Source organism: Triturus cristatus, chromosome 4_1, assembly GCF_964204655.1.
Source record: "Triturus cristatus chromosome 4_1, aTriCri1.1, whole genome shotgun sequence".
Taxonomy (NCBI): Eukaryota; Metazoa; Chordata; class Amphibia; order Caudata; family Salamandridae; genus Triturus; species Triturus cristatus.
This window is the reverse complement of record NC_140585.1, coordinates 971,197,404-971,223,885: the sequence shown is the minus strand read 5'-3', so window position 1 is coordinate 971,223,885 and position 26,482 is coordinate 971,197,404. Positions and strand designations below refer to the sequence as shown.

At 47.9% G+C, this 26,482-nt stretch overlaps 1 protein-coding gene across 3 annotated transcripts in view; it reads left to right on the top strand.

The window, feature by feature from the left end:
* The window catches only part of TBC1D15 (TBC1 domain family member 15), a 611,295-nt gene that overhangs the window by 452,717 nt on the left and 132,096 nt on the right, over positions 1 to 26,482 (top strand). For all 3 annotated transcript variants that reach the window (XM_085653851.1, XM_085653849.1, XM_085653850.1), the window contains one exon: positions 25,740 to 25,837. In XM_085653851.1, coding sequence (XP_085509977.1) covers positions 25,740 to 25,837 — 98 coding nt within the window. The remainder of the gene's footprint in view (positions 1 to 25,739; positions 25,838 to 26,482) is intronic.

Below are 26,482 nucleotides of genomic sequence, written 5' to 3'. Positions count from 1 at the left end.
TGGTCGAATAATACAGAGAGAGAGCTCTTAATGGTACAATCACAATTGCTGAGATTCATGCAGTGATCCTTAACATGCAGAGGAGTAAGGTCTGTGGGGCGACATAGTCCCGGTCGAGTTCTATAAACTCTTAGCACCCTATCATCTTATTTTTGAAGAGGTGAGACACAAGGGTAAACCCCCCCTTCCCCACATATTTATATTTGATGCACTTCTGATAACATTGTCCAAACCTGACAAATCTCCATCCCAGTTTGAATCTTACCAACCACTGTTATTAATAAATACTGATAATAAAATGCTGAAAGAAATGCTGGTAAATCTCCTCCTTCCACTCTTGCCAAATATGGCCTTCCCAATCTAGTCAGAGTTTATCCTAGGCAGATCAGCATCACATACCTTTCACACGCTATCATAATGCTTAATCATCTGCACCCTGGAGTGGAAGGTGGGGTGGTCTTTTCAGTTGCTCTGAAAGCTTTTGATTCAGTTCAGAATGGCCCCGAAGTGTTGGGTGGGTCAAGCTGTTGTACGTACAACCAGTATCTTGAGCAGTATCTTGAGCTCATATAAATGATTCAGCCTTCCTATCAATTCAAATACTTAAGGGAATAAAGCAAGGACATCCTCTCTCTCCAAATTTTTATTTGTTAGTGCTGTAAATCCCATGACTAATGTGTTCCACCTGCATCACTTGGGCCAGGGGATGAGTTTTAAGAATCGCTGTATTCTTTTGTCATTATACATAGATGATAGTCTACTATTGATTAAAAAGCCATTTACAAAACTGTTGTTTTTTTGAGAATGTATTAGATTTGGTGGACTGTCAGGCCTAAACATTAACTGGGATAAATCATTCATATTATTTCCATTGACAAAGTTATGTGCTGTAGAGTTTCTTTTGCAGGGGGACAACACCTTAATAAGATATCTGTATCCATGTTCACAGCGATATTGACATGGTCAACAAGTATAATTATGGGACAGCATGTGAGATGCTGGCAAACTAGGTGGACTGATGGATTTAGGTTCCCCTGTCTCTCGAAGGACGCATAGCCTTAATAAAGACAGTAATTTTGTCTAAAAAACATCCCAAGCTCACCACTTCCTCTCCACACTAAGGTGTCTCCAAATTAAATTGGCTTGGGTGGAGAAACATCTTCTTATCTAGCAGGAGCCACTGACCCTTTCTGAAAGGGTGCCTGGATGCCCCTGATTTTGAATTATATTACTGTTGTGCAAAAGCAAACTTTGCAAACTCTTTGTACAATTCTGCTCCTAACCTCCTGCATGTCTTAGTGGAAACAGATATACTCTTCATTTGCTTCCTGCCCTACTCTGTGTGCCTTACATCTGTCTCCATGTGACATTGACTAGGTAACATGCACAACAAATGCTTGACTTCAACTCATTGGGCCAGGAGAGCATGACACCTTTTGCCATCGTTGGGGAACTCGGATCTTCCGCTTTATGTTTGGATGTTTTTTCTGACCCTGCAATTAGGTCCCCACTATACACTTTCTTATACTTCTTGGTGCATGCCATAGTGAAGATTAGGTGTTGCATGTTCCCAGGCGCGCTTAGTGCTCTGATGGCACTGTTGTAGTTGATTGCTAAATCTGACCTGAGGCATCTAGTATCCTGCTGGCACAAATCAGCAGACTGAGAGTAAGAGCAGTGCTCTAAGATCAAGAACAAAGTACAGGCAGTTTCTGATGGATACATCTGCCAGTCGATTCCTCACCTTGTGAATATCCCCTGCGCCAGCATTCCACAGAACTTTTTTCCCCAGCTCTCTACGCCGACGTGGACGACGTCATAATTCATCGGCTCCGCTCGCGACTCCGTATGACGTCACCGGAGCCATAAGAGAGCCACGTCGGCGTGTTGACGTCAGTTCCCTTTTTTCCGCGCCGTCGACGCGCAACGGTTTTTCCAGTACTCTCCTGCTACTTTGTAGTTGTTAGATGTTACTGTTGGAGAAAATCTGTAATGTCTTCGACGAGGAAGTCGGGTTTTAAGCCCTGTAGGGAATGTGGGGGCCACATGTCTATGACGGACCCCCATGATGATTGTTTGTGGTGCCTTTCGTCTGACCACGATGTCGAGGAGTGTTCAAGCTGCAGGAGGATGAATCCGAAGGCGTTGAAGGAGAGGAAGGAGAAGCTTTTTATGGCCAAGGTCGGAAAGGAGAAGAGAGGTAGAAAGAAGGAGAGGTCGAGGCCGGAGTCGTCGACTTCGAGGTCAGAGTCGTCGACTTCGAGGTCATCGAAGTCGAAAAAACATCATAAAAAAAGGAAGCATTCCTCTCGGCGCCGGTCTTCTAAGAACAAGGCGTCGAGTTCGGCTTCGCCTCTACGACGTCGAAGTAAGGATTTGTCTCCTTCTCCTTCTCCTAAGTCTCCGGAAGGATCTCCTTCGCCGAAGCGGACTCCAGCGCGGTCACCGGCGCAGTCCCCGGCGCCTTCACTGGCGTTGTCTCCGGTTCCAGTGGAGTCGTCTGTTTCTGATGATGAGCAGGAACAAAGGAAGGAGCCTTCTCCAGGACCTGAGGATCCTTCGGCTCCGGTAGAGGACACTGCAGCGCCGTTGCCAGGTACTCCGCAGATGGATACAGGATCGGTTCCTTATCCGCAGTTCCCGGCTCCAGGTACTGATTCTTCGCATTTTTTAAATGCCATGTATGGAATCTTCAATCGGGCTGCCTTCCCATCCGGTGCACCGACTGGTCCCGTGGGTCCTATGGCGTATGCTCTGGGGGTACCGCAGCAGTATGCACAGGCCCCGTTTATGCCTTTTCTGCCGATGGCACCTTCGTGGCAGTTTCCGGCGCCGTCTGATCCATCGCGACTCCGGCTGGATCGTCAGGCTTCGGAGCCTTCCTCGACGCCGTTGCCGACTCCATCGGCGCCGCGTAGGCACCGCCGACTCCTACACCTCTGGTTCCACCGACGCCGCGTACGGCGCCGACGACGCCGGCTCCACGGATTCGGTCGAGAAGGGAGGCCCAAAGAGCCTTGGATGAGGAAAGGTATAGAGTGGAGGTAGAGGAAGGTGAAGTGGACACGTCCTCTGAGTTTGGAGGGATATAAGAGGCTAGTGGCCTGGATACGACTCCTGAGTGGGAGCATACTTCATCTAGGTCATCTCCACCTCAGGAATTGATTCCTTATGATATGGTTATAAAGAAGGCGGCAGAGTTGTTGGATTTACAGTTGCCCTCTGCGGAGTATAAATCTAATCTGCTGACAGAGGTGTTGCATTCACCTACTTCGACTTCTGAGCCTTTACTGCCTTTTAATGAGGCTATTTTGGAGCCTGTTTTGGAGGTATGGCGAAAACCACTTTCTTCTCCGGCGGTTTCCAGGCAGGTGGCGAGAAGATACAGGGTGGCACCTGGGGATCCAGATTTTCTTTCTACGCACCCGTCTCCAGAGAGCCTGGTTGTGCAGGCGTCCTGCTCTAAGCATGCTTCGGGAGCGTTCCCTCAGTCTCCTGCGGACAGGGAGTCCAAAAAGGTTGACCAGGTGGCTAAGAAAACTTTTTCTTCAGGAAGTATGGCACTTAAGTCTACCAATGCCACGTCTTGCTGGGTCGTTATGTGCATGCCTTAATAGACTCAATGAAGTCTTTAGCCCCTAAGCTGCCTGAGGGTGATAAGGCGTCCTTCATGGAGGTGGTCACAGATACTCAAGCTGCTGCTAGACAAGTGATTCAATCGGGGCTTGATACAGCAGATTCAGTGGCGAGAATAATGGGCTTGTCTATAGCCACAAGAAGGCAGGCATGGCTCCGTTCATCTGGCTGCTCCACGGACGTTCAGGCCACATTGGTGGATTTGCCGTTTGATGGACAGAAATTGTTTGGAGAAAAGGCTGATTCCGCCCTACAAAGATTTAAGGACAGCAGGGCAACAGCTAAATCTTTGGGTCTGCAAGCTCCTGCTAAAGGATTTGGTTTTAAAAAGTTTAGGGGTTTCGGAAGGTCTTCATTTCGCTCCTTCCGACAGCCTCAGCAGCAGCAGCAACAACAGCAGAATCCCCTCTATAGGTCCTATAGAGGGAGACAAAGGGGTCGGAGAGGTTCTGGACGCAACCCCTCTTCTTCTTCCTCCTCCTCTGCTCCCAATGAGGCTTCAGGGAAGCAGCCGTATAGATCCCCCATCCTGGATCATGTAAGACCTGTGGGGGGTCGGGTGTCCTACTTTCTGCGGGGTTGGAAATCTGTTACGACAGACCTTTGGGTTTTGAACCTCGTGGAGACTGGGTACGCCCTTCCCTTTTGGGAGTTTCCTCCTCCTTACCCTCCTTGCCAAGGTTACTGCTCAGAGGACCATCTGCTTCTTCTGCAGAAGGAGGTTCTGGCTTTGCTTCAAAAAGGGGCGATAGAGGTGGTTCCGGAGCAGGAAAGGGGTCAGGGATGCTACTCCCGGTATTTCCTGATTCCCAAAAAGGATGGCAAATTGCGTCCGATACTGGACCTCAGAATCTTGAACTTTTACCTGATACAGGAGAAATTCAAGATGCTGACCCTTGCGCAGGTTCTTCAGGCGTTGCAGCAAGGAGACTGGATGGTGTCGCTCGACTTGCAGGACGCGTACTTCCATGTCCCGATCCTGAAGTCGAACAGGAAGTATCTGCGTTTTACGGTTGGGTCGCAACATTACCAGTTTGCGGTCCTCCCGTTTGGTCTTACTACCGCACCTCGAGTCTTCACGAAGGTGATGGCAGTGGTGGCTGCTCATCTCAGGAGGTCAGGGATTCCAGTTTTCCCCTACCTGGACGACTGGCTTCTGAAGGCAGAGTCCCCAGAGATGGTGCAGCGTCATCTGCAGGTTACATCTCAGCTGTTATTCGACTTGGGTTTTTCGATCAATGTGCCCAAATCTCACCTGGTGCCCTCTCAACGCAACCTGTTTATAGGGGCGGTACTGGACACTATTGTGTGTCGAGCATTTCCTCCTCCTCAAAGAATTCTCGACATTCAGGAGATGGTCCCTTTATTCCACAATGGAGCGGTTGTTCCAGTTCTGAAGGTCCTTCGCCTGCTTGGTCTGTTCGCTTCCTGCATTCTGTTGGTCAGCCATGCACGCTGGCACATGAGGGCACTCCAGTGGTGCCTCCGCAAGCAGTGGTCAGCACAACGGAGATCTCAGGGAGTCGATCAGGATATCCAGAGAAGCTGCAGCGGATCTGTCTTGGAGAGTGGAGGGCAACCTGTCTCAAGGAAAGCCCTTTCATCTTCCTCCATCGGTGGCCACAGTGATAACGGATGCCTCTACCCTAGGGTGGTGTGCTCATCTGGGGGATCTGGAGATCAAGGGTCTTTGGTCTCCAGAGGAAAGGTTGCTTCACATCAACCTTCTGGAATTGCGGGCGATTCGTTTGGCGCTCAAGACCTTCCTCCCTTCCCTTCGCGGTCAGTCGATTCAAGTCCTGACAGACAACACTACCGCGATGTGGTATGTCAACAAGCAGGGAGGAGTGGGGTCTCTTTGTCTTTGCAGAGAGGCGTTACGTCTATGGTCCTGGGCTCAGGACCATCGGATTTGTCTGATGGCAAATCATCTGGCCGGGGTGCTAAACGTACTTGCGGACAGTCTCAGTCGGCAGTTCTCCGCCGATCACGAGTGGAGGCTCCATCCGGAGGTGGTTCGTCACGTCTTTCGGGCGTGGGGGACACCTCGGGTGGACCTGTTTGCCACCTGCGGGAACGCGCACTGCCCGTCATTCTGCAGTCTCCAGTTTCCGATGCAGGGGGTGTTGGGGGACGCGTTTCAGTTGAGTTGGGGTTCACAACTCCTTTACACGTTTACTCCCATACCCTTGATTCCTCGGGTTCTGAGGAAGATTCGCCGAGACGGGGCCCAAGTCATATTGATCGCCCCGGATTGGCCAAGAAGGGTGTGGTACACAGATCTTCTCCACCTCTCCTCGTGCCCTCCGCTCCGTCTCCCTCCGAGGGCAGACCTCCTCTCGCAATCGGAGGGGCAAGTTCTACACCCCCACCTCCAGAGCTTACACCTTCATGCCTGGAGATTGAACGGGGCAACCTGAGTTCATTCTCTCTCCCGCCTGATGTGGTGGATGTTATTTTATCGGCCAGGCGACACTCAACCAAGTCCATTTACTCCTACAGGTGGTCGAAATTTGTTAAATGGTGTGGAGAGAGATCCATTGACCCTTTAAAAGCCCAACTTTCTAATGTGCTTCAGTTTGCTCTTTCCTTGGCTCAGCAGGGCTGTGCTGTGGCCACGGTTAAGGGCTAGCTATCTGCCTTATCGGCTTTTCTAGGTCTTCCTGATCAACCGTCACTATTTAAATCTCCGGTTGTACTGAGGTTTATCAAGGGTCTTACAAACATGTTTCCTCCTACTCCCTTTGTAATGCCACAGTGGGACCTTAATCTTGTCTTGACTTTTCTGATGGGGTCCCCGTTTGATCCTCTTCAAAGTTGACCTTTGAGGCTGTTGTCCTTTAAGGTTGTCTTTCTTGTGGCCATAACCTCGGCAAGATGGGTGAGTGAGCTTCAAGCTCTTAGTTCCAAACCCCCTTTTTTGACATTACATGCTGAAAGGATGGTACTCAGGACCAGGGCTGCTTTTCTGCCTAAAGTAGTTACTCCTTTTCATTTGAGGCAGTCTATTACTCTCCCTGTTTTTTTATCCACCTCCTCATCCCTCCAAAGAGGAGGAAAGACTCCATCGCCTGGATCCAAAGAGGGCTGTGAGTTTTTATTTGGACAGAACGAAAGACTTTCGTCTGGACGATCAGCCCTTCGTGGGCTATGTTGGTTATTCGAAAGGAAGAGCGGTGCACAAGTGCACTTTATCGAGATGGATTATCCTTGCCATCAAGGTCTGCTACGCCCTGGCTGGTAAGACTCCTCCCGAGGGTATTCGAGCTCATTCAACTAGAGCAAAATCGTCTACATCTGCTTTGGCCAGGGGTGTTCCTGTGGCAGATATTTGTAAAGCCGCGACTTGGGCCTCCCTCTATACTTTCGCAAAGCATTATTGCTTGGACTCTTAGATGAGGAGGGAGGGCCACTTTGCGTGCTCTGTCTTGCAAGACTTTTTGGTATAGGAAGGTGGACACCCTCCTCCGGGAGTGGGGACTGCTGTGGGAATCTATTCACAAGGTGAGGAATCCACTGGCAGATGTATCCATCAGAAGAACAAGTTACTTACCTTCGGTAACGCTTTTTCTGGTGGATACAGTATCTGCCTGTGGATTCCTCACTGGCCCACCCGCCTCCCCGTTGTCCACCTTTGTATACCTTAAAAGTTGTCTTGCTTGAGATGTTGTTATACTTTCTTGTATATTGGTAGGAAATGCTTGTTTTATTTAGCTTTCCTTTTCCTTGTATACTTTGTGTATAAGATTGTATATTGTATACTGTGTATACTTTGTATCTATCGTTGGTCCACCTGTGCGCCTCGGAGGCACGGAAAAAATGGGTGGAACTGACGAGATCACGCCGACGTGGCTCTCTTATGGCTCTGGTGACGTCATACGGAGTCACGAGCGGAGCCGATGCATTATGACGTCGTCGGCGTAGAGAGCTGGGGAAAAAAGTTCAGTGAAATGCTGGCGCAGGGGATATTCACAAGGTGAGGAATCCACAGGCCGATACTGTATCCACCAGAAAAAGCGTTACCGAAGGTAAATAACTTGTTCTTTAGACTCTTCCCCCCAATTACTGATAGTTACTGAGCTACTTATTGCACCCAAACTGGTGAAGCTTTCTTTCATGGCAGACATAGGGTGAAACTTTACAAGTTTCAGCATAAACTGGATTACGCATAAGAGTTTGGTTGGAAGTATTTTACCGGTGGACACATGGTGTGGTCGTGTTATACCCTTGATGCAGACTTCTTCCATCTTGCTTGGAATAGTGGTGGTATAAGGGGGCATTGGAACAGTCTGAAATTACTAATTTGCCACAACCCTACTACTAGCATCACTGGGCTATGTGCTTGAGATTCCAGCGTGGATATGCAAATACACCACAGTAGTCCTCTTATTAGCTAAAAGATTTATGGCAATTGAGATGCTGTGAGGACCCTTCCTCAATAACCAAGACTGGCTAAAATATCTAATATACTGTATTAATACTAATGAACTATATGTTCGAGGCATATGAGCTGCAGATTACACACTGTGCATGGATAGCATTTGGTGTTGGGCCCGGATGTTGCAGTTGTTTTTCTCTTGGAAAGTCTTTGGAAGTCACGGGGTATGTGACTCCTCCTTTGGATCGTATTGCGCATGGGCTTCGGCTCCATCCTCAGATTGTTTTTTTCCGCCATCGGGCTCGGATGTGTTCTTCGCGCTCCAGTTCGGAACCGTTCCAGTTTCCCTGTTCGGCGCGCAATCCTCCCCCCTTCGACGGTTTTGTCTCGATCGCGTTCTCCAACATTCGACGCGACTCTCAACAATCTGTAAGTCTTCGATTCCGGTCGTCGACGAAGGCCTTCGGGCCTACCTGGGCTCCGGTCCTGGCTGATGGAAAGGACTCCATTTAAGAAGTGTCCTCGATGTGGGTCGAAGTTTCCCCACACCGATCTCCATAAGGTGTGCAACCTCTGCCTCTCCCCAGAACACCAGGCAAGGGACTGTCCAGCTAGCGCCTCCTTCCGATCGAAGAAGACGATCCGGGACCGACGAGCAAGGAGAACAATGGCTCACTCGTCGACTTCGATCTCCGACGACATCTTTGAAGAAGGCGTTGATGTCCCGGAACAACAGCACACCGAAGAAGGCCTCGTCAGCGCCTCCGAAGCGGATGATTCGGACGTCTAGGACATCACTCCGGCACAGAGGGGCGTGAGTACAGACATCGAACCTGACCCTAAACCCGCCTCCACGCCACTGAAAAAGGCTTCGGACACGCCTTCGGGCCTAGGTATGTGCCAAAAGACTGCTTCCCATACCTTGCTTCCGGGCCCGGTCAAGAAGCCCATCAAGCCTTCGAGCCAGCCTACCCTCGGTGCCGAAAAAACATCACCGACACCAAAAAAGAAAACTCCCCTTTCCTCGTCTGCGCCGAGCTTGACACCGAAGCTCTCGGTGCCGAAGACGGGCACCGGCTCCTCGGAACGATAAACCCCAGAGCCAAGCAAGAAGCCGAAAAGCCTCGACTCCAAAACCTCGAAGCCGAAAACCACCTTGGAACCGAGGAAGTAAAAAAACACTGCTAAACCCCACGGTTCGAAACCAAGAACCAGTGCCGAATCGACGCCTATAAAACCCACGGCTCCGACACCATCGGCACCGAAGGATCTGCCCCTTACAGACAAACTGTTTCGACCCGATCCTTACCAAAAAACCCTCATTAAAGATCCAAAGACTGGCCATTTGTCGCTTAGCACCAGAAAAAGACCACTGGACAAGCCTGCACCAGCTCCACCACCAAAAAGGAGAGACTTTGCCACCTCCCCTTTGAGGATTCCTTCACTTCCTCCTCCACCTCCTCCTCCTCCTCCTCCTCCTCCCCCACCTCTTCATTCTCCTACACCATCTCCAGATGAGGATGATGGTGATGACATTATCTACGACACGGGATGGGGCGGACAACCAACCAACAGGGGACCCTACTCCTACAGGCTCCCTGGTCGTCTCCAGTGCGAGGAAACGTGCCAATTCCCAGGCATCAGGTGAGGCACCACCGCCAGATAAGGAGTCTAAACTCCTAGACGGCTCTGGCAAACGGACGGCGTCCCAGGCGGCCAACATCTGGCATATCGCTAACACCCAAGCACTCCTAGCCAGATATGACAGGGCACATTATGATGAGCTGGAGACAATCATGCAACACCTCCCTGATAAATATAAACATAAGGCCAACAAATTGATTCAAGAGGGCAAAAACATTACAAACACTTCCATTCGTTGTGCCCTCGATGCAGCTGACACCGCCTCCAGGGCAATTAACACCAGCAACCTTCTACGTAGGCATGCTTGGCTACGCATCTCAGGTTTCAAACCTGAGGTTCAAAGTTCCATCCTCAACCACCCCTTTGATGAGAAACATCTGTTTGGTACAAATGTCGATATAGCCCTCGAAAAAATGAAAAAGGACACAGACACGGCAAAATCTACGGGAGCCTTGCAGTCGCAAGCTCCCAGGCGCTCCTTTCGCCGTTCCTCCTTTAGAAGCAACACCAGAGGCTACTCCTCCGACAGCGCCTCCACTTCCTACAAAACCCCTACCCAATCCACCTTCACTAGGGGTTATCAAAGAGGCAGTTACAGAGGTAACAATAACAGAGGCAAAACTAACACCTCCCGCTCTGCCTCCACCCAGTGACTTCCCTCCACTTCCCCCAGACTATTCCACTACAGTCGGGGGCAGACTCCACAATTTCCTTCCTGTCTGGGCTATCATCACCTCAGACAGATGGGTACAACAAATAATCCAATCAGGCTACTGCCTAGAGCTAACATCTACTCCCCCCAACCATTCCACCCAAACAGCGCCCAATGTCACAGGAACATTTGTCAGTTCTAAAGCAGGAGGTAATCTCCCTCCTACAAAAAGATGCAATAGAACTATTTCCTGCCCACCAACAAAACAAGGGAGTTTACTCCCTATATTTTCTCATACCAAAAAAGGACGGCTCTCTCAGGCCCATTCTGGACCTCAGACCCCTAAACCACTACATACACTCAGTCCATTTTCACATGATCACACTCCAGCAGGTGCTTCCTCTGCTCTCCCAAAACGACTTCCTAACCACCATAGACCTCAAGGTCGCCTATTTCCACATTCCCGTTCACACTGCTCACAGGAAGTTTCTCAGATTCGTAGTGGACGGTCACCACTACCAATTCAAAGTACTCCCCTTCGGAGTCACCACAGCCCCAAGAGTGTTTACCAAGTGCCTAGCAGTAGTGGCAGCACACCTGAGAAGACAACACATCCACGTCTTCCCATATCTAGACGACTGGCTTATAAAAGCCAGCTCATACAACCAGTGTGTACAACACACTCACGCCACGATCCAACTACTTAACGACCTAGGCTTCACAGTAAACTACGCCAAGTCCCATCTGCATCCCTCCCACGTACAACAATACCTCGGTGTCACCATAGACACCTCAAAAGCGTTAGCCTACCCCAGCCCTGCCCGAATAGCAAGCATACAAGCTCTTCGTGCCAAATTTCAACCTCAACACTCACTTCCATCCCGAGTGTTTATGCAATTTATAGGGATTATGGCCTTTTGCATATTCATAGTACCTCATGCAAGACTCCAGATGCGTCCTCTCCAAGAGTGCCTAGCACGCCAATGGAACCAAGCTCAAGGTCAGCTAACAGGTCTGGTGTTGGTAGACTGTCGTGCCCATTGCTCTCTGCAGTGGTGGACCACCCAAAAACTTTCCAAAGGGCGACCGTTTCTAGAGCCGGTTCCTCAAATAGTTCTAACAGCGGACGCATCGCTCTCCGGCTGGGGAGCTCATCTACTACATCGCACCATAAAGGGCAGGTGGACACCTCAACAAAAGTTACTCCACATCACCCATCTGGAGTTACTGCCCGTATTTCTAGCCCTGAAAGCCTTTCAAAAACACGTCTCAGGCAAGGCTGTCTTAGTCCGCACAGACAACATGACAGCAATGTACTACATCCAAAAACAGGGCGGCACACACTCTCTGCAGCTCTCTCAGCTAGCACAGACCATATGGAGGTGGGGCCATACCTCAAAACATTTTTCTCCTAGCACAACATGTCCCACGAGTCCAAAACACCATTGCAGACCTGTTGAGCCGTCAAACTCAACAAATCCACGAGTGGGAACTTCATCCACAGGTTCTTCAACCATTCTTTCAAACGTGGGGGCAACCACAAATAGACCTTTTTGCCACCCCCGAAAATGCCAAATGCCCAAGCTTCGCCGCCAGATATCCACACCCAGTGTCCAAAGGCAATGCGATATGGATGAACTGGTCAGGCAAATTTGCATACACTTTTCCGCCTCTCCCACTCATTCCATTAGTGGTGCGCAAACTACAGCAACACTCCCTAACTCTCATCCTAGTTGCTCCAACTTGGGCCAGACAAGCGTGGTACACCACATTGCTGGAACTCTCCGTAGTTCCGCACCAAAAATTACACCTCTCTCCACGCCTCCTAACCCAGAACTATGGAGAGATCAGACACCTAGACTCAGCTCAACCTTGCGATCTGGCTCCTGAAATCCTAGAATTTGGCTACCTTAATCTTCCCCCTGACTGTATGAACGTCATTAGAGAAGCTAGACGTCCTACCACTAGAGCTTGCTACGCAGCCAAGTGGAAACGATTTGTGATTTATTGTCACAACAATAATATCAATCCCTTGGATGTGTCTATCCAACACATCATAGGCTACTTACTACACCTGCAAAGATGCAACCTAGCCTACACGTCTATTAGACTACACCTTGCTCTCATAGCAGCGTATCTACAAAATAGACAGCATCTATCCCTCTTCAGAGTACCTGCCATAAAAGCCTTCATGGAAGGCCTCAAAAGAATAATTCACCCTAGAGTGCCACCCTCACCGGTGTGGAACCTAAACATTGTTCTCACAAGACTAATGGGACCTCCATTCGAACCTCTACATAAATGCGCGCTTCAATTTTTTACATGGAAAACAGCTTTCCTTGTAGCCATTACTTCCCTCAGAAAGGGTCTGTGAGATACAAGCACTCACCATTCAAGAACCTTTTCTGCAAATGCATGATAATAAGGTTGTTCTCCGCACTAATCCAAAATTCCTTCCTAAAGTCATTTCTCCCTTTCACCTCAATCAATCTGTGGAACTGCCCGTATTCTTCTCGCAGCCACAAACCATTGCAGAAAGAGCTCTGCACACCCTAGACGTCAAAAGAGCTTTACTCTACTACATCGAGAGAACACAACCTTTTCGCAAGTCCAAACAGTTATTCGTGTCTTTCTCACCACCACACAAAGGCAACCCCATCTCCAAATCTGGGATAGCTAGGTGGATTGTTAAATGCATACAGATTTGCTACCACAAAGCAAAACAAACGCTATCTGTTCCCCCTAAAGCCCACTCTACACGTAAGATAGGGGCTTCCATGTCATTTTTAGGGAACATCCCCTTAGATGATATCTGCAAAGCAGCTACATGGTCTACACCGCACACTTTCACTAAACACTATTGTGTAGATGTGCAAACTAAGCAACAAGCTAGTGTGCGCCAGGCTGTCATCAAAACACTGTTTCAAACAACTGCAACAGATACTGGTGGTCGCCGCTAAGAGGGGGTACTGCTACACAATCTATGCACAGTGTGTAATCTGCAGCTCATATGCCTCGAACGGAATATGCTACTTACCAGTATGCATCTGTTCTTGGCATGTAGAGCTGCAGATCTACACACGCCCACCCGCCTCCCAGGCTACCTTTATCTGTTCCAGTTTTATCTTATTTAGATACAGCACACATGGGCATCTTTCCTGTTTCTTTCAAAGCTCCACCATTTCCCTGCTGGCGAAAAACAATCTGAGGATGGAGCCGAAGCCCATGCGCAATACGATCCAAAGAAGGAGTCACATACCTCGTGACTTTTAAAGACTTTCCAAGAGAAAAACAACTGCAACATCCGGGCCAAACACCAGATGGCGATCTATGCACAGTGTGTAGATCTGCAGCTCTACATGCCAAGAACAGATGCATACTGGTAAGTAGCATATTCCATTTCCTTCCTACCACAAATATCTAGACTCTGAGGTATATGAGACCCCATGCGCATCTTCTTAGAAAATCAATATGTGTCTCAATCCCCGATTCAATATATGGAGTTAATGTCTATTAGGACATTGGACTGAAAAATATCACCTTATATATAGACTAGCAGAGGTGGTGAGACTTATTTGTTTGGTTCCTACCAGATGCCATTGTTGAGTGCAATCCTGCATGGACTATCACAAAAGTTGTAACCTTGAGCACCAACCCATTCTATTTAGTGTAACTTTGTTGTATCAATATTTTCGCAAATGATGTGCCTGGTGGATTATAGCTATACTGTACTGTAAGATGAAACTGATATTGAAATAAGTATCTTTTTTTTTTTTTTTTAAAGTAAAAATGCATAAATGAAGTTCAGAATAAACAATAACAAAACTCTTTTAGTTTCACAGCATATTTGCCAAAACCTTGCACATACAACAAAGCAGGGCAGTGCTTATCATTATTAAAATATTTTGTAAACCAGTATGGTAAACATATATACACAACCCCACCCCGTTAACTAAAATCTGGGCCTTGCGTTTTAACGTCAAGAGAAGATTATCATTTTCACTTACAAGACAATTTATCACTGTGCCAGATCAATGAAAGATTCTGCTTTCTGGTTTCCTTGAAAGGTTGTTTGAAGAACATATGTATGGATCTGTGGGAGTATATTTATGGTGTAAACCGAAATAAAGAGCAACAGAGTGCTGAATAATGAGCATGAGCCCAGATTCCCGATTCATGGTCGTATTCAAGAGGCAGGAGGCATGCCGTTACCTAGTACTGGTTGCAAATTGCAACCAGTATTTTTGCGATCAGTGTTGTATTTTGCGAACTGACCTATGTAATAAAAAGTAGATTCACAAAATTCTGATTCGTAGTGGGTCACAATCCAACCTACTTCATCAATATTCATGATGTAGGTTGCAAGTTGGGACTCACTGCGAAGTCCACCATGTGTTTGATTGAATTTTAAATACATATTTTTTTAAATGCAGCATGTTTCCCTTAAAGGAAACATGCTGCACGTTAAAAATAACTAAATAATAAATGTTTAAAAAAAATTGTATGAGTAGACAGTGGACCCCTGGGCAACTGATCCTCCCTAACAAACTTTTCTTTTTCCTTTACAAAGGGGGAAGGGTCCCAAGTAGACTATTTCCCTTCTTACTTTAACAAATGGATTACCAACCCCTTTGAGGTGTCTACAACTTTTCTATATTTCTTGTCTAGATTTCGGTCACAGAACATTGATACATAAGCTGCTGATTCAGTATTTGGAAGGGATGCCTAAAATAAATATTAATTCGAAATCCCAAGTTTTTCTGACTCCTAAAATGGGATTAGTACATAGAAAAAAGCATTTTTGCAGTGGCAAACTTTGAACTAGAACATTTGCTACCAAAGAAATGTCAGGCCCGATGCAGAGCCCTTGCTTGGATAGCGTCCTGGTCAGAAAGAAATGTGGCGCTTTGGTTGCACCTAGTGAATAAAATGAAACAACATGGGGCCCATTTTGTGTTCACAGTTCAGTCACACATCAAAGCAGTGACTGGCCTCTCAGGCAAACTTCTCGGCACCTCCCCCAAATTAACCAATTCACTCACAGCGGTAGCTTGATCCCACTAGTGGCAAGTTGGTGGTGCAAATGGCAGTGTTGGTGTCTCGGCGGGGATGAGGCGCAGATAGAGATAGGAAGGGGGTTTTTGGGGTGTAGAAAGGCACCTGAGGCAAGTAAAAATGATTAACAGTAGTTTAGTCTGAATCTTTGGTGTCAAGAGGCACGGTGCTGTCCGAAGTTCATGCAGACAGCTCAATGCGCCCCTCTGAAAATTGGTGCCCTGGGCCCAGCTCGCCCTTGCCAAAAGCCAGCCCTGGCTCAATGTGTTTCATTTCTTTGATTATAGGTGGTGCACTGCACATTCTAGCATTTGCACATTTAATCTTTCTTAACTACATTTTCCTTTTTCAGTATTTATTTTTGGTGAATTCCATTGGATTTCTTACAGTGGAGTGCTGAATAACACATGAGAGCCCATGGTGGCCATTCAGAATTTTTACAATGAGGCAGGTAGCAGATAAGTTCTACTGTGAGGGGATTATTCTCCCTGAAGAGATGTCTTTTTGCATGTAGCCCTGCAAGAACAATAACCTCAGCAGCCATGGACGCCATGGGTAAGGAGTAGAGCACCAACATATTCTCAAACCCAGAACAACAAAAACACCTGCCAGGACTCCAAGCCCAGCAGATATTGCCTCCTGGGGGTGTGAAGCATCATGATTGCACCCCCAAATACATATGAGTGTCAGTCGAAACCACAAGACCAACAGACCTGTTCCACTAGGGTTGGGGAGAGGAGCAATAGCCTGATCCCAACTGTATCAAAAAATATCGGCCTGCTAGGACCTAAATCCCAGCAGGCATGGCCCCAAGAGTTCAAACCTGGCCTCACCATAGCATTTACAAATGCATTCCAGTGCCCCAAGAACAAAGACATGGGCCCCATGAGGGTGGGGACCGAATGATCAGTTATCCTCAACTTAATGAGCGGAGGACTTCTGGAACTCCAAGCCCACCAGGCATTGGCCCCCAAGTGGTAAGAAAGCAGGTTGTCAACTGTCCACCACCTTCAGCACAATGTAAAGGCTTCTTGCCAGGTCCACAGGTATAACAGAGGGATTGGGAGCCATTGAGGGGAGCAGGATTGATGCTGAGTACTGTTATAAGGTTCCTACTAATTTAGTAGGACTGTCAATTAGATCAACAAAACTTCATAATGTAGGACTGAGTCTTCTTATATCATTAGTAAATGTTGTTTCTGATGGATACATCTGCTAGTGGGTTCCTCACCTTGTGAATATCCCCTGCGCCAGCAACATTCGGAGACTTTTGTAGCAGTCCACGCCGATGAGGTCGAAGACGAAGTCACAGAGGCACGGCTCCGCTCGCGACTCCGCTGACGTCACTGGATCCATAAGAAGACCTCGTCGGCGTGATGACGTCCGTTCCCTTTTTTCCGCGTTGTCGACGCTAACGGTTTTCGGGGACTCTCTCTGTAGCTTTGGCTGGTTACTTTGTTTTCCTGCTGGGTATCTCTTTCTTCTTGTTTGCAGTTTGAAAATGTCGACTAAGAAGTCCGGGTTCAAGCCGTGCAGGGAGTGCGGTAAGCACATGTCGATTACAGAGCCGCACGAGGACTGTGTTTGGTGCCTTTCATCGGATCATGATGTCGAGGGATGTTCTTGCTGCCGCAAGATGAGTACATAGGCTCTGAAGGAAAGGGAGGCCAGGTTATTCATTGCCAGAATGAAAAAGGAGAAGAGAGGTCGAAGAAGATCGATGTCGGCGTCAAAGTCGACGTCAGGGCATGCTTCGAAGTCCAAGAAGCACAAGAAAAAGAAGAGGCATGGTTCTCGACATCGTTTAGACAGGGATGCGGCTCCGAGATCGACCTCACCTTCTCGATGTCGTAAGGACTTTGTGTCTCCTTCTCCTGTCTCTGTTCCTGCTTCTCCTGTTGGCCTGACCTCGCCTGCGGCTTCACCGGAGCATTCTCCGGCTCCGGCTCCACAGTCGGCGCCGATCGGCCCGAGTCCGGTTATACCTCAGCCTGAGCCATATCCTCCCTTTCCAGGCCCAGGTCAAGATCCAATGCATTATTTAAATGCGATGTATAGGGTCTTTTCTAGAGCTTTGTACCCCTCTGGAGCACCTTCGGGTCACATGGGTCCAATGGCTTTCAACTTGGGATGTTCCTCAAGCTTACCCTCAAGCTCCTTTTATGCCATTTTTCCCGACAACGCCGTCTTGGCATTTCAAGGTGCCGAGGACATCGACGCCACTTCCATCTTCACCGGCTCCGGCTCCGGCTCGACCTCGTTCGACTCAGACTGCTCCTCTGGATCCGGGTTCGACGCCGGCTCCGTCGGAGTCAGTTACGGCGCCGCCAACTCCTGTTGTGAGAATCAGATCCAGGAGAGAAGCTCAAAGGGTACTAGAAGAACAGGTACCAGGTGGAGGAGATGGAAGAAGGTGAGCTTATGGAATCTGATGATCTGTTTGAGGAGTTGAAAGAGGCTAGTGGCCTGGACTTGTCACCTGAGGGGGAGATTACTCCTCTGGCTGATACTCCTTCAAAAGATGTGGCTCCCTACCACTCAGTTATTAAAAAAGCGGCTGAGCTTTTGGATCTGCAGTATCATCTGCTGAGTTTAAGCCGAACATCCTCCCAGAGGTTTTACATTCTCCCTCCTCTGTATCGGAACCCTTGCTTCCATTTAATGACGCCATTATTGAACCGGTCATGGAAGTATGGCGTAAGCCCTTCTCTGCTCCTGCGGTCTCTAAAACTGTTGAAAGAAGATATAGGGCGGCTCCAGGGGACCCAGACTTTCTGACTTCCCATCCTTCTCCGGAGAGTCTGGTGGTTCAGGCTGCTTGTTCTAAAAGATCTTCAGGTGCCTTTCCCCAAGTCCCTAGTGACAGGGATGCTAAAAAACTAGACCAATCAACCAAGAAAGTCTTCTCTTCTGCCAGTATGGCTTTAAAATCGACAAATGCCACCTGTTTTTGGGCCGATATATCCATGCTCTAATGGATTCAGCGAAACAACTGGCCCCTAAATTGTCAGAGGAGGATAGACAGAACTTTAATGAGGTCCGATCGGACACTCAGGCGGCTGCTCGTCAAGTAATCCAGAGCGGCCTGAATATTGCGGACTCTGTCACAAGAATCATGGGCTCTTCTCTTGCCACAAGGAGGAGTGCATAGCTGAAGTCTTCTGAGTTTTCCCCTGATGTGCAGGCAACTCTTCTGGACTTGCCTTTTGACGGCTCTGGGCTTTTTGGTAAAAAGGCTGATGCTGCACTGGAAAGATTTAAAGAAAGTAAAGCCACGGCCAAATCTCTGTGTCTGCAGACTCAACCTAGGGGTTCGTTTAGGAGGTACTGGGGCTTTGGAAGATTGTCCTTTCATACTTACAGGAAGCCCCAGCAGCAGCAAATGTAAATGTAAATTGATACTTGTATAGCGCACTACTCACCCGCAAGGGTCTCAAGGTGCTTGTACGAATACCGCTGTGGAACCCATCCTGGCTTTCCCTGTGAGGCGTCCACTCCTGGGCACCCCCAAGGTGGAGGCCCGGCATCCTTAGCGTTGTGGGGGCCGTTGTGGAGATTAAGCAAGCTATTGCCCAGAGTTGCAGAGTGGGACTCCATGATTGGAATAGGCACCGAGGCGAGAATTATCAGGTCCGTGGAATTTTTTGAGCCCAAGACCCTCCGAGGCGGGGAATTGAACCCTGGTCCCAGGCTAGACCTCTGCATCAGGGTCTGCCGCTCTAATCATTGAGCCACACTTCTCCCAGCAGCAGCAGCAACAACAGCAACATAACACGCTGTGTAAGAGCTACGGGGGCAGAATCAGAGGTCGTGCTCGAGGTCGGCAGCTCTCCTCCTCCTCTTCCTCTTCCTCTGTCCCTCCCACCACTGCAAAGCAGCCCTAGATCCACCATTCTGGATCATGCTGGTCCTGTGGGGTGCCGGCTTACCCATTTTCTACAAGATTGGGAATCAGTTACTACAGACCTTGTAGAAAATGGGTACGCCCTTCCCTTTCGGGAATGTCCTCCAAATTACCCTTCTTGCCAAGATGCTTGCTCGGAGGACCATCTTCTTCTCCTCCTCCAGGAGGAGGTCCTAACGTTGCTAAAAAAAGGTGTGATAGAGGTGGTTCCAGAGCAGGAAAGGGGTTAGGGATGCTACTCCCGGTATTTCCTGATTCCAAAGAAGGATGGCAGGCTGCGTCCAATCCTGGTTCTCAGGATCTTGAATCTTTTTCTGAAGCAAGAGAAGTTCAAGATGCTTACCCTTGCGCAGGTTCTTCAAGCGCTGCAACAGGAAGACTGGATGGTGTCCATTGACTTGCAGGATACGTATTTCCACAACCCCATCCTGAAGTCGCACAGGATGTATCTCTGTTTTACGGTAGGGTCGCAACATTATCAGTTTGCGGTCCTTCCGTATGGTCTTACTACTGCACCTCGAGTCTTCATCAAGGTGATGGCAGTGGTGGCAGCCCATCTCAGAAGGTGGGGGATTCCAGTTTTCCCCTATCTGGACGACTGGCTGATCAAAGCGGAGTCGCCAGAGAAGGTGCTTCATCATCTGCAAGTTACAACCCAGCTGTTGTACAAATTGGGTTTCTCGATAAACGTGCCCAAGTCTCACCTGGTGCCCTCTCAGCGCAACCTGTTCATGGGGGCAGTACTGGACACTACTGTGTGTCGAGCATTCCTGCCTCCACAAAGGATTCTCAACATACAGGAAATGATTCCCTTGTTTTACAGTGGAGCGGTCGTTCCAGTCCTGAAGGTCCTTCGTCTGCTCGGTCTGTTTGCTTTCTGTACGCTGGCACATGAGGGCCCTCCAGTGGTGCCTCCGCAGGCAGTGGTATCAGCACAAGGGAGATCTTAGAGGCATATCTGACGCCGGCTAAATTATTTCAATATTTTGGGGGTCCCACTCCGCAGTGCCCTCGCTGTGGGGAGGAGGGGGCTGACTTTAAGCACATGTTTTGGACCTGTGGCGTCCTAAGCTGCTACTGGGGGGAGGTCATTGACTGCTTGACCCAAGTGACGGGGCGGGAATTGGGGGTGGACATGGGAGTCTGTCTGCTGCTATGGTTTCCCCACACATCGTGCACGAAAGTCACGAGTACGTTTTGCGACATAGGGCTGGTGGTGGCTAAAAGAGAAATTACCCTACACTGGAAATCGAGAACTGGTCCCAGCTTTGCGAGGTGGAGAGCTACCTTCACAAAATGGGCGGGTAGCGAGAGTACGCTCAGGTTGCAGCTAGCACTGCGGGGAAACGATGAAAAGGCGCTAGCCCTGGCACATGCATGGGAAGCACTAGTGGTTGACCTCCGGGGGTGGGGCACAGAAGCGGAGGAGGGCACTGGAGCAGCATGCAGCAGCGTAGCGGTGGAGAGGCAGCTGACGGATCACGCATGAGGGTGGGAGGGCCTACCTTCTCCTTTCTGCTTGGCGCCTGACCATGGGGGTGGGGAGTAGCCCGCAGCCGCTCACACGGCTAATTACGAGACAGACTTATCCCGGTACCTGCGGTTATGGCACACTGATATGTGGGTGGGGGGAGGGAGGATTTGCATTGGGGAGTGTTGGGGGGCAGTGCATTAGTAGTTGGAAGTGGTCTACACTGTACTATGCAATGGTGTTTATTACTGGGAAAAGACCAAGGATATTCTGGTCGTTGCGGATAGCAATTGTACTTGAATTATGCAATAAAAATTGTTTTTGCAAAAAAAAAAAAAAACAAGGGAGATCTTAGGGAGTCTGTGAGGATCTCCAGAGAAGCTGCGGCGGATCTTTCTTGGTGGAGCGTGGAGGGCAATCTATCTCAAGGAAAGCCCTTCCATCTACCTCCATTGGTGGCCACGGTGATAACGGATGCATCCACTTTAGGGTGGGGTGCGCATCTGGGGGATCTGGAGATCAAGGGTCTTTGGTCTCCAGAGGAGAGCTTGCTTCACATCAACCTTCTGGAATTGCGGGCGATACGTTTGGCGCTCAAGGCCTTCCTCCCTTCCCTTCGTGGTCAGTCGGTTCAAGCCCTGACGGACAACACTACTGTGATGTGGTATGTCAACAAGCAGGGAGGAGTGGGGTCGCATTGTCTCTGCAGAGAGGCTCTGCGTCTCTGGTCCTGGGCTCAGGATCATCAGATTTGTTTGATGGCAAATCATCTGGCCGGAGTTCTGAACGTGCGTGCAGTCTCAGTCGGCAGTTCTCCGTCGACCACGAGTGGAGGCTCCATCCGGAGGTGGTTCGTCACGTATTTCGGACGTGGGGAGCTCCTCGGGTGGACCTGTTTGCCACTCACGAGAACGCTCACTGCCCGTCATTCTGCAGTCTCCAGTATCCGTTGCAGGGAGCTTTGGGGGACGCGTTTCAGTTGAGATGGGACTCACATCTCCTTTACATGTTTTCTCCCATACTCTTGATTCCTCGGGTTCTGAGGATGATTCGCCGAGACGGGGCCCAAGTCATATTGATCGCCCCGGATTGGCCAAGAAGGGTGTGGTACACAGATCTTCTCCACCTCTCCTCGTGCCCTCCGCTCCATCTCCCTCTCAGGGCAGACCTCCTCTCGCAGTCGGAGGGGCAGGTTCTACACCCCAACCACCAGAGCTTACACCTTCATGCCTGGAGATTGAACGGGGCAACCTGAATTCTTTTTCTCTCCCGCCTGATGTGGTAGATGTAATATTGTCTGCCAGACGTCATTCTACCAAATCTATCTATTCCTATAGGTGGTCTAAATTTGTTCTTTGGTGCGGAGAGAAATCTATTGACCCTTTGAGGGCTCGTTTATCTAACATTCTTCAGTTTGCTCTTTCTCTTGCTCAGCAAGGCTTTGCTGTAGCCACTTTGAAGGAATATCTATCGGCTTTGTCGGCTTTCCTTTACTTGCCGGATCAGCCTTCATTGTTTAAATCACCTATTGTTTTACGATTCCTTAAGGGCCTTATAAACAAGTTTCCGCCTACTCCTTTTATTGTGCCTCAATGGGACTTAAATCTTGTCTTAACTTACTTGATGGGTTCTCCCTTCGAGCCCTTGCACAAGTGTCCCTATAGGCTGTTGTCTTTCAAAATGATCTTTCTCATTGCTATTACCTCGGCAAGGAGGGTAAGTGAGCTTCATGCCCTGAGATCAAAACCCCCGTTCTTGACCATTCATGCTGAAAGAATGGTGCTGCTTTTCTGCCAAAGGTGGAAACTTCTTTCCATCTGGGGCAATCCATTACCCTTCCTACCTTCTATCCTTCCCCTCACCCATCCAATGAGGAGGAGCGGCTTCACCGCTTGGACCCTAAGAGGGCGGTGAGCTTCTACCTCGATAGGACTAAGGACTTTCCAGTGGCCGACCAGCTCTTCGTGGGTTTGTTGGCTGCAGGAAAGACAGAGTGGTGCACAAGCGCACCCTTTCCAGATGGATTATCTTGTGCATCAAGATTTGTTACTCTTTGGCCGGTAAGGAACCTCCAGAGGGTATAAGGGCTCATTCTACTAGGGTAAGTCTTCTACTTCTGCCTTGTCTAGAGGTGTTCCTGTGGAGGACATTTGTAGGCTGGCAACTTGGGCCTCCCTCCACACTTTCGCGAAGCATTACTGCTTGGATTCCATAGTGAGGAGGGACGGACACTTTGCTCGTTCCGTCTTTCAGGACTTTCTGGTATAGAAGGGTGGACACCCTCCTCCGGGAGTGGGACTGCTATGGGAATCTTTTCACAAGGTGAGGAATCCACTGGCAGATGTATCCATCAGAAGAACAAGTTACTTACCTTCGATAACGCTTTTTCTGGTGGATACAGTATCTGCCTGTGGATTCCTCACTGACCCACCCGCCTCCCCGTTGTCCACCCTTGTATACCTACAATAGTTATGATATTTCAAAATTCATTTATTTCTGTCAAAGGAAGAGTGCTATTTCTTTTGCCTTCCTATATTATCTCCACACTGTGTGTGTTGTTTTGTATATTATGTACTGTGTATACTGTATATATATTACTGTCAGTCCGTCCTTGTGCCTCGAAGGCACGGAAAAAAGGGCGGAACTGACGTCCTCACGCTGACGAGATCTTCTTATGGATCCAGTGACGCGAGCGGAGCCATGCCTCTGTGACGTCGTTGGCGTGGACTGCTACAAAAGTTTCCGAATGTTGCTGGCGCAGGGGATATTCACAAGGTGAGCAATCCACAGGCAGATACTGTATCCACCAGAAAAAGCGTTACCGAAGGTAAGTATCTTGTTCTTCAGCTAGCTCACAGTGGCACAGCTAAACTCCTAAACCTCCAGAGGTACAGATGCTGTCAGCAACCTCGAACATGAGCACTCTTATTCCCAAGGAATTGATCCTAATTCTTTTGTTTGTCACTTGTGCATGCCCAAGGTTTCACAAAGCGAAGGGGCAGTAATACATTTTCAATTGTTCATTGAAAAGATCTAATCCTTGTAAGTAAAACATGTACAGTGACTATTAGGCAGATGAGACACATCACTGTTACAAGCATTATTAGAATGGAGAAAAATGCACATAATTCAACTATGTTGATTGTACCTAATATTACTCCTATCTAACACTAATGCCCCTATACTAGCAAATGCATAGTGGGAGTACCTGTCCTACAGACCCTGTTGAAATGATCAAACCCCATACCTTGGTGTAAGTCTCGAAGCGTCCTTAGTGTGTTAACAAATGCACTCCATCTGAGTTTGCCTGCGCAGCTATTTTCCTTCTTAGGATGAATGTCAGGGCCTGCAGAGCTGCCTTTCATTCACAGCTCTTAGCAGCTTCCATGATACCTCCAGGGTGAAGTGCCTCTCGCTGAATTCAAAATGGATGCTGTTTAAATAATAAAACACCAGCCTTATCTCATTCTGCCAGAGATGCAAAAAACATCTTTACTTCGTCTGGGCAAAAGAGTCTTCTCCTATGAACACTAAATGAAGCAAGAACATTGTGTTCCAGTATGTGTCGCAGAAATAACACCGTAGACTACAGAACAACATCTACCAAAAATAAATGCATGTAGCATTTTCTCATGTTAGTGAAAAACATGTTCGAACCACCATCTCAAAAAGACGCTAATTTAGAAGGACAAGCCAAAATTAAGGCAGAATGTAATCTCTATAACAGTACTTGTAGCATGTGTCACTATCCTAGTCCAGTTCTGTGGTAGTATCAGAAACGCTCAAACTAGGTAGTCCTCCTTTGAAGTGTTCTGCGACCCTCTCTTCTTCTCCTCTGCTACTGATGTGCACAACAATAGCAGAGGTAGCACTAGTGGTTTATGGGTTGCAAGTCACTCTGCTGCCTTCCAGCTGTTTTACTTCTTTACTGGTTTACAGTTTCAGCTCTACAAAGGTTCTGTATGGTAGGTTTTTACTATCAGAAATTGGTTCAAACCACAATTCATTTTCAAGGCACCCATTATGTATTGTGAGTGAGTAGACATGATGAACAACATGGATGGTACCAAACACGCCTTCTTCCTTATCCTGTGTGACAAGGTTTTCTGCAAACATGGTGAAAGCTAGTGTGTGGCTGTATCGACTTGCCTATGCTTATATATTTTGTTCAACTATGTTTGCCTTGCTTTCTTAGATGAATTAATAGCATCTAATCCTTTCCCGTTTGGTGGATGTGTTCTAAGGAAGAGCCCAACTTTACTCTGAACTTTCCAGTCTGCCTTTCTTTAAATGAGACTTAAAGACCTGACTGGTTTAGAGAGCTTTCTTCCATAGGTTCAAAGCAAAGACCATACACTTGCAATCTGTGTAGGTCCTTTTGGATCCCACATTGGGGTAGTATTTATTAAACAAATGCTAAAGTACAATACTATATTGTATTTTTATCAATGTATTTTTCATTTGTTCGAAAGTATGTGAACTACTGTAAAACTAGCTCCAAGGAGTAGGAAGATGTTTAACAGAGTACATGTTTATTTTAGCAGGAAAACCCTGAACATGAAGTAGTGGTGTTTAAACCAGATCACAGAAACCTCAATGTGATGGAGTAAGAGTGTACATTTTCAATTAGTATGCTTCATGGCAGCACCCATTAACAGTTGTTGTAACATTGCAGATTTTAACACTTTTTTGGTATACAATTCTGAATATTTACCATTCGGGGATCTGGTATCTAAAGTAATTTTCCCAGAATCACAAAAGATTTCATAAATGGTCAGAGCTGGGATTAGAGGCAGAGTCTCTGGGATTCAAAATCAGTGACCTAACGACTAAACAACACAACAAATAACACATCATTGGCAAACAAAGCCATTTTCAGTCATTAGGTAGCTCTTGCATATTAGTTACCTGAACAATTTCAGAATCAGTAAATGAATGTAATTTGCATATACTGTCTGGTTTTCATATTTTAAGTAAAGCTGTGACTGTTTTTTTGTAGAATCACAAGATTCAGGATACCTTTATTTTTGTTTTCGATGGCTCCTAATCAGATTTAAAAGGGAATTCTCTTTCAATGATATTCTGAGGATGTGGGAGGTAAGAAAATATTTTTATTTATCGTTGTTTTAGGAGGGGCATGAAAAAACTCAATGGTCTATATTTTATGTGATGCAAACATACTTTCAACAAAAAATGTAAAGTAGCTAATAATCTTCTAGCAAATACCTGCAACTAGTGTGGCATTGTGGCACTCTTTACTGTCTGCAATGATTACAGGCGGACATGTATGTTTGGGTGAATAAATGTGTGGTTTTTAGTATGATGTATGTGGGAAAGTTTGGGTGAGGTGCATAAGGTCCTGACGAGGCCTGGTCTTGTGGTCAACTTAATACTATTGGCGTGTATGCCAGTGTTCAAAGAGGTATGTAAAAAAGATAGGGCATGATTCAGGCAGCATTTACGCTACGTACTCCATGGAAGATTAGTCAAATGATGGGTGTGTTATTCCTTTTTGGGTTTTTTTACGTGGTAGCGTGACATGCAAGGGTAAACTAATGCAAGAATATATATAGGTGCCTGTTTTGAGAAGAAGAGTAGACTCAACATCAAGGAAATTCACAGAATCCGTAAGACACTGTAGTATTGGGTCGATCCAGAAGCAGTGAGGATTTCACAAAAGGACACCTCGGTAGAGTGAGTGCGGGGCCCACCCATAAGAGGTGAGAACTCCACTCAAAGACG